Raw genomic sequence first — 8,847 nt, 5'->3', positions numbered from 1 at the left:
CTCTTGAGCAGAATGGCTGGTAGGTTCGAACCATCGACCTTTCGGTTAGCAGCTGAGTGCTTAACCACTGCACCACCAGGGCTCTTGTTAGACCAGGTTTATTTGGAGAGAAATCTAGTTTCTGTTACTATCATGGGAACGGTAAAACCTTAGGAATAGCAATTGGTTTTCATACAGCAAGAAAGAAGTAGCCCTGTGGAGGAAGGTGTCACAGAAGGGCAGCTGGGAGACTGGGGTGAGCTGTGGGGAGGATTGGTGGGGACAGGGCCTGGACAATTGCCAGGGGGCCTGACGAGGTCACACTCTTATTGGGAAAAGAGGATTCAGGATGATGTGTGTTGATGGTGTGCAAAGTGTTTGCTAGGGGCACAACCTTTTTTTCTTCCCTCTCTTCCTGCTCCCAAAACAAGCGTCTGTGGAGCCCCAGCTCAGATCTTAGACCCAGCTTGGCTGGACCCTAAGAGGGAAATAACATCCTTGGGAGATCTGCTATATGCCAGGCACATGAAATCCATTATCGCATTGGATCTTATGCGGTGGATGAGATCACCCCCGTTTTACAGATGAGGAGACTGAGGCTCAGAGAAGGCACAGAAGTTACCAAAGTCCCCCCCGCCACCACCACATCACAGAGCAGGTAGGTGGCAGAGCCACAATTTGAATCACCATAATCCAGCTCCTTCTGACGTTTAGCACATAGCACCATACCATACCCTACTTTAGTTTCATATGATTTTTGATAATATTTCTGTGCCTCAGTGATTTACACGTGGGTCTTCCGGAAATATCTGTGGATTTAAAATGTTAATAATGGTAAGAATAGTTGACATTTACTGCATTCAGTGCCACAAATAGGCACACGAGCAGGTTAAGTTCTTTATTCAAGTTCTCAGGGCCATTAATGGCAGAGCCAGGTGTGGAATCCAGTTTGCCCAACTCTAAGATGTGTGATATTAACTCCCATTTTATTTCAAGAATCTAGGTTTGAGGCAGGGATGCCAATCTCTGAGCACGTTTTTTTCAGGTAACATGTTTAGACTAGTCAGATGGGAACAATAGAGGGCCTGAGCATGCCATGGGCAAGGTGAACAGGAGGTGATGGCAATGACTGAGGGCCTGGCACATCTATTTATGAACTCTGCAACCTCTTGTCTCCATCACGATGCTCTAATAAGCCCCATGATTCACCAACTGGACTTCTCCAAGCAGATCCTGTGCTTTCCCACCTGAAGGCCTTAGCTCATGCTGTTCCCTCTATAAGAATACCCTGTATTCCCTCTCTCTTCCCCATGCCTGTTGGGGAAACCCATTACAACCACCACCTTCTCTAGAAAGCCTCAATGGCTGTGCTATTTGCCCCCATTATGCTGGCGTGGATAACCTATTCATTTCTGAGCCCAAGTCAAATCATTTATTATATTTATAATACTTATAAAACCATTTGCCATTAAGTTGACTCCCACTCATGGCAACCCCATGTATGTCAGAGTAGAATTGTGCCCCCATAGGGTTTGTCAATGGCTGATTTTTCAGAAGTAGACCACCAGGCCTTTCTTCCAAGGTGCCTGTGGGTGAACTTGAACCACCAGTCTTTCAGTTAGTAGTTGATGAGCTAACCATTTGCACCACTGAGGGACTCCTATGATACTTATTGTAAAAATGGCACGATGGCGTCAGACCTTGTCTAACTTCACAAGGTGGGGGAGAGAAAATCAAGATTATCAGCCCAAGGCTGATTCTTATGAGGTGGAAATCAAACATGCCTCTATCTTCCAATTGTTTTACCATTTCTGACATCAGTTATACCTCCCACGGCACTGTCTACTTCTCTGCTGGGTTCGATAATTCTTTGCAATGGCCACACAGAACTCACAGACCATACTTAAACAGTTATGGAGTTTATTAGGGAAGTACCAGGTTACAACTCGGGATCAGGATCAACAGGCTACAACTTGGGATCAGGATCAGGAAGCACGTAGGCAGAGTCTTCCTTCTTCAGTGAAGGACAGCTCTCTCAGCTCCTCTCGGCCATGCAGGGCTCCTCTCATCCTCCGGAGGACAAACTCCTCTTGGCCCCCTTAGGACAGGCTCTTAGCCCCATCAGGACAGGTTCCGTCTCTTGGCCCTTGGCACTCAGCCCTGCTCAATCAAGTGTTACAAAGATCCTCTGATAAGTGCCTGGAGGCACTCCACTCCGTCAGGAAGCCTCTTGCCGGAATGCGCTCAGCTCTCTCTGTGGGTCGGCACACCCACTCTAGCCACCTACCTCTGTGGGCCGGGAAGCCTACCATGCCATCTCGCACTGGTCTCCTGGTTCTGCTGTCACTGTTTCTCTGCTGCTGCTTCCTGCTGTCTTGTGCTGTCTCCTGGGTCTAGGAGGTTCTCAGTGCAGGGACCCACTCCCACAAGCGTTCCATGCACCTCATTTGCATTATTAGCAGGCTGTCCAATCCCCTTGGTGGTCTGCAAACACCTTATTTGCATAGTCCCACCCAGTCATTGTGTGGGAGTCACAAAGACTATGGCTAGAAGGGCCATATTAAGTAATTAACTACACCACACTTATATACTTAGAAAAGTATATATGTATATACTTAGAAGTATATAAATACTTAATATACTTGGAAAAGGCAAATTGCAGACTATGCCTATTTTGAGTGTGAAAATATCATAAACCTGTTGTCGTTGAGTCAATTCCAACTCACAGCAACGCTATAGGACAGAGTAGAACTGCCCCATAGGGTGGATTTGAACTGGAGTCCTTTTGGTTAGCAGGTAAACGCCTAACCACAGTGCCACCAGGGCTCTGAAAATACCATACTCAGCAGAAAATACATGTAAGTGAAAATCTGAATATGTGACATCCCAGTGGCCAGTGGGCCTATAGTGCTTGATTCTATTCTTTACAGAACAAATCTTATTCTATCTTGAATGCATGAGCATTTCCATAGACAAAATCTGGTATCAGGCAGCCTGGGTTTGAATGTGTCCTTGGGTAATCACTTCCCATATCTCAGCCTCAGTTCTCCATCTGTGAAAGAAGAATACTTTAACCTATGCTGTTAGGTTGTTGGGAGGATATAGTGGGGTATAATTTATATAATAAAATATTGTATAATATTATTATATAATAATAATTCCAGTTGCAGTTCCAATTGCTGTCAAGTTGATTTTGACTCATGGAGACCCCATGTGTGTCAGAGCAGAACTGTGCTCCATATGTAATATAATGGTTAAGCTTAGCACACTGCCTGGCATATAGTAAGCACTCAATAAATGGTAGCTGTAATAGCAAATGCTTCCGTTATTCCTGATGTCCCTTATCCTGCCATATTTTTTCTCTGTGGCACTTATATTCTGCCATGTTATATAATTTACTCATTATATTTTTATTTTTGTCTTCTTCTCCCAGGGTCTCCTGCTTTACACAACTTCAGGAGGCACCGCTCAGATTCTATTATGAGTTGTGCTTCAAGGATGCTCTTACTGAGAATATTAACACAAATGGTGGTGACTCCCCAGATTTTTTTGACAGGGAGACCCTGCCCTGATTAAAATGTAAGCTCCAGGAGGGCAAAAATTTTTTGCCTATTTTGGTCACTGCTGTTACTCCCCCTGCCCAGAATGATGCCTGACATATAGGAAGTTTTGAATTTTATATATATATATAGTGCTTTAGGTGAAAGTTTACAGAGGAAATTAGTTTCTTATTAAACAGTTAATACACAAATTGTTTTGTGACATTGGTTGCCAACCCCGCAATGTGTCAACACTCTCCTTTTCTCGACTCCCCAGGTTCCCTGTTTCCATTCGTCCAATTTTCCTGTCCCTTCTTGCCTTCTTGTCTTTGTTTTTGGGCCTGTGTGCCTATTTAGTCTCGTATGCATGAATTGAGCTAAGAAGCACGTTGCTTACGTGTGTTATTGTTGGCCCAAAGATTAGACCTGTCTAATCTTCGGCTGAAGGGTGAATGAACCTCAGGAGTGACTTCAGTACTGAGTTAAAGGGTGGCCGGGGGCCATCCTCTTGGGGTTTCTCCAGTCTCTGTCAGACCAGCAAGTTTGGAATAAATAAATTTGTTGAAAGAATAAATGAAAGAGTCTCCAAAGAGAGTCCATTTTACTGGTGGGAAAACTGGGGCTCAGTGTATTTTTCACTTGCCCAAAACCCCGCAAGCCACTGACCCAGCACCCATGTTCTCAACCTCTTTGCTATGCTGTGTGTCTAAAATGCCTGGCTGACAGAGTCCCTGCCACCTAGTAATTGCTCAAATATTAATGTGCATCCCTACATGGGCCAGGCCCTCTGTTAGAGACAGGCAGAGTGACAAACTGTCACATAGCCGTTGCTGCAAGAAATTGAATTAAATTGCATGGTGCAAAGAAAAGGTGAACCTTTGGAAGAAAAATGTCTACAAGAGTTGTTACTGGAGTTTGCAGGGCTTCTCAGGCCTTCCCAACCTGATTCTTTTTTCCTGCTGTCTTCTCTTTTGTGAATGTTTCTTCCCCTTTTTGCTTGCAGTGAGTTCTGCTCTCCTGCAGGCTACAATGTGTCAGTTGTTATAAAATCCAGGAGGTGGAGCCTGGTGACGAGAGGGGTGGGGGAGCGCTCAGCCAGCCCTGCAGGGCGAGCAGTCCAGCCTGGGTTCACCGGAGCTCAAGCATTGCAGCAGGAAAACTTCCATCTCGCTCTCCTGGCTTTGATCCTCACTGTACATCAGACCAGAGGCGCCGAAGGGAGGGAGGATGCGAGATGACCGGCACTTTGGCAACCTGACCATCTCCTTAGCAGAGCCTTCGAAAGCCGCCGGGGCTGCCTGCACGACCAAGGAGGCGCCTCTCGTGGATTGTGTGTGTGTGTGTGTGTGTGTGTGTGTGAGTGAGTGAGCGAGCAAGTGTGTGTGCGTGTGTGAGTGAGGGTGTGTGTGTACGCTGTGACTGTGTGTACGTGTGTCCGAATGAGTGCGAGTACACGCATGAGTGTGCTTGTGTGCAAGTGTGTGAGTGCTCTGAGCTCTTATTTTTTTGGAAGAAAAATCTTAAAAATCTAGGGCAGGTTGCTGTATTAAAAGGGTGGTTCTCCTTTTGCAAGAGGAGCTGACCAGAGCAAGCCATCAGAGCCATTTTTCGGCGAGTAAAGAGAATTTTCTTCCCAGAAGGAGAAGGATTTTTTTCCTCCACTCTGCAGCCAAGTAAAAGAGATTAGCCCTTAAACCTGTGAAATCAACCAGAGCTGTGTGATTAACAGGGCTCTAGAGAGGACTCAGGAAGAAAAGGAGAAATAAATCAAACAGCTTGCCAGTCCCTTTGGCCACGGAAGATGTCATCTCAAACTAAGTTCAAGAAAGACAAAGAGATCATTGCTGAATATGAAGCCCAAATAAAAGGTGAGATGCGGGCTGGGGAGTTTTCCCTCCCCTCCCCTTTCCCTTTTCTCTGCCTTTTTTCCCCCTTCCTTTTTCCTCCCTGCCATCATGAAATGTTGTTATGCATCAATAATCTTATTGTGAGGAGGAACGGTGGCAGCCGCACAAGTCCAAACTGGTTTCCGCTGCAGATAGCGCTGGGGCTGGGAGTATGGATTATAGAACGGGCGGTAATCACTGCATTGCAGGTGTGTGAGGAGGCTCCTACAGCCGACTTTAGGAGTGTCGCTGATACTCCATCATCTTGGCAGTGACATGTCACTCTAAGGCCATTTTGACACTCACTGCCCCCACCCCCAGATGGTAAAAGCCCATTGATATTGATGGATATTTTTTACAGATCTTGTACCCCCCTTGTCGGTTTTTGTTGTTGTTTTGTCTCCGCCTCTCTCTCTGGGCTGGAATTCACATGCATGTGTACAGGGAGGCAGCATCGCGGGGCTGCACTTCTTTGTCGATGTCTCAGCTGGCCTGGGTTGCCATGGATGAACTGTTATGGGGCATATTGATCCAAATTAATGCAGGCATTTAGGCAGAAGGAAGGCGTCAGTGCAGAAATGTATTATCTTGTGGTGTGCGGCACTGAGCCCAGTCGTGCAGTAACGTTTAGGGCCAGCAGCCTTCATTCAAGGCAAACCGCTCGGGTGCCGTTCAGGCTCGGAGGCACTGCCTGGCTTCAGCAGTCTGTAGGGAAGCCTGCCAGGAGGGTGAGATGACCTCTGGCTGCTAGTTCCAGCTTTGGTGCCACCGGGTCCACACTTACTGCAGCGGTCAACTCCCTCCAGCCATACTAGCAAGGCAAAATAGGAAAACGGTCACAGTCACGTAGAGAAATGCAGGCAGACGCTTCATTCAGGCCAGAGGGGCGCCTCTCCCACCCACACCGGTTCTGGGCTCAGCTTTGGCAGGGAAAACATCAAAACATTGTTCACCATGCTCGCCGTTTCTCCGAGTATGCATGTTCAGGGAAGCCTGGGCCCATGCCTCTTCCCGTCTGTTTTCTTTCTGATCAGTCCTTCCTTGCTGTGATACGGGGGTGTGTTGTGGTCTCTCTCTCTCATACAGTCAAGACAAAATACATCTTCAGCGGGAGGTTCAGGCTCATCCTTGAGGTCATGTACAGACTATTAAGCAGGTTGGCTATTTGGGGCTTAGACGACCTGAGGTTGCCTCACCTGCTGCCGGGTGCCGCTACAGCTGAAGACTCAATGGCCCAGGAAGTGGGGTGGCCTCCCCAGGCACTGCAGGAGGCTGGGTGTCCGCAGCTGCTGTACACACTTCAGATGCCTGGGAAACTTTGGGAGGGGAGAGCAGTAGCCAGGGGATGCCTTTGTTTTTTCCCAGTCTCGCCAACAGTCTTTTTTGCCTTTTAGTTCTGGTCAAACCCGGCATGCTGATCACCTCTGGGTGGACCCCAGGGTGAAATGAGCAGGAAAATCCTTCTCTTCCCAGTTGCTGCCTCTTTAGTTTTCAGCTCAAGGTAGAAAACAGTGGCTTTTGATACTTCAGAGTTGCTGAAAATTTGCAAGCTTGCCTTTTATTGATCAGCGATTTGAATTCACCCAATTTGCTCTGTGGTCTATACAAAAACCCAGTGTCAGTCCTTGATTATGCACTTTTTAGGGAGTTCATGTCTTATAGAACTGATTTGGCTGATTGTTTTTTTTCTAAAACTGAGGTTCTCATGAAAAAAATGCTGAAATAGAGGAGATGTTGCGTTTTGAACAGTTTGGGTTTTGTAAGCATTGTCTTGCTGGGAAATGAGCTTGTCTCGTTTTTGAAGGATGGCTATCACTGGGCCCGTGAACTTTACTTGAGGATCAATTAAGGATTTATTGCTGTGGCTGATTCTATTACTTTTTACCTTTCACTTTTATTTTGATAACTCATTAGCAAATACAAGGTAATGAATTTCATCAGGAAATTTGTCCAAATGATCTTGTCTCTTCCAGACTCTAAGTTCCTCTGCATTCTGGTTAAAGAAGTTTAATTTTATCCCCTGAGAGTCGACCTCCAGAATTTAGGCCAGGATACTACTGTGCCTGAAACTGTCTGAAATCTCTTCTTTCACAGTTGTATATGTGTTAATCCTCATAGTTACTGATGTGTGTACAGGTCTTTACATCGTCTATGGCTCACTCCCAGACATTCTTACTGTTGGCCCACACAGTGTACGGAAAGGGTTGTTAGGAGCTCAGTTTTGGAGGTGAGGAAACTGAGGCCCAGTGATGTTAAATGAGTTGCCCAAGGTCACAAGGCTGGGAAAGTGAAGGCTCCTTTCTTGGTTTCCTTCCAGGCACAGTGCTCCCTGATACATTGTTTGCCTGAAGCTGCCCCTTGAAGGATTAATGTCAGTAGCAGATGGCAGTTTTGGGGTGGAGACTGGCTGCATCTTGATGGAGCTCCATTGTTTACCCTCTTACTTTCATCCCGTTGGCTTTGTTGCTTGCCTTGGAGGAACGATTGACCAATCACTGAAAATAACGCGTGATGCCAATTACTTTTCTCCTTGGGTATCATTTGGACAATTTGGTGCAAAAACTCCACCTAGTTAGATTTTGCACTCTGTTAATTTTGTCAAGGGAACTTTTGGTTTTTAAAAATGATGCTGAGTGCTTTGTTGACTTACTCTTTTTTATTTCTGTTTGAAGAATTTACTAACCTAACAAAGAGAAGTATTTTAAAATATCATTTTTTCTATTATAAAAATTTCTAGACTCATGCCTTCTCTTGCCTTATTGGATACTTGAAACCCTTTGGTTATGTACTTACAAAGCGTTTGTATACTATATGCTTGTACATCCCCCGTGATGGGGAACTCACTACCTCCCAAGCCCACATACCCATCTTTGGACAGCTCTGGCTAATGTAAGCATTTTTTTCTTATGTTAGGTTGAATGTGTCTCTACTCCACCAAAAAGGAGCCCTTATGGTGCAACGGTTAAGCTCTCAGATGCTAACTGAAAGGTCTGTAGTTTGAACCTATCAGCCACTCTGTAAGAAAAGACCTGATGATATGCTCCCATAAAGATTACAGCTAGGAAACTCTGTGTGGCAGTTCTACTGGGTCATCTAGGGTCACTATGAGTAGGAATCGACTCGACAGCACACAACAACTCTACCTATTGGTCCTATAGTTTCTGCCCCTTGGGACATCATAGAACAAGACAGATGCCGCTCTTCTTCTCCATGACTGCCCATTGGGTATTTAGAGACTCAGATTATAGGTCCTGGACTATGATTATCCTCACTTCCTCATGTAAGATGATTCCTTACCACTTACCATCTTCACTTCCTTTTGGATCCACTTGACCCTGGGTTGCAAACTCTAATGCCTTAGGGTGCTTGGCAAATAGAATAAATAAGTGAAGCTGGACAAGTGAGATAATTTGTGGCAGTCGACCCACTACCTTAGTGAGGGC

General features: G+C 45.8%; 1 protein-coding gene across 2 annotated transcripts in view; it reads left to right on the top strand.

Annotated features, from left to right (window-relative positions):
* Positions 1–4,978: 4,978 nt before the first annotated feature.
* SRGAP3 (SLIT-ROBO Rho GTPase activating protein 3) overlaps positions 4,979–8,847 on the top strand; it is a 301,121-nt gene continuing 297,252 nt past the window's right edge. For both annotated transcript variants that reach the window (XM_004368295.2, XM_004368294.2), the window contains exon 1: positions 4,979–5,386. In XM_004368295.2, coding sequence (XP_004368352.1) covers positions 5,320–5,386 — 67 coding nt within the window. In that variant the 5' untranslated portion in view covers positions 4,979–5,319. The remainder of the gene's footprint in view (positions 5,387–8,847) is intronic.

This window comes from Trichechus manatus, unplaced genomic scaffold (genome assembly GCF_000243295.1).
Source record: "Trichechus manatus latirostris isolate Lorelei unplaced genomic scaffold, TriManLat1.0 scaffold00001, whole genome shotgun sequence".
NCBI lineage: Eukaryota > Metazoa > Chordata > Mammalia > Sirenia > Trichechidae > Trichechus > Trichechus manatus.
Note: the sequence above shows the minus strand (reverse complement) of the source record. Positions and strands in the feature narration are given on the sequence as shown.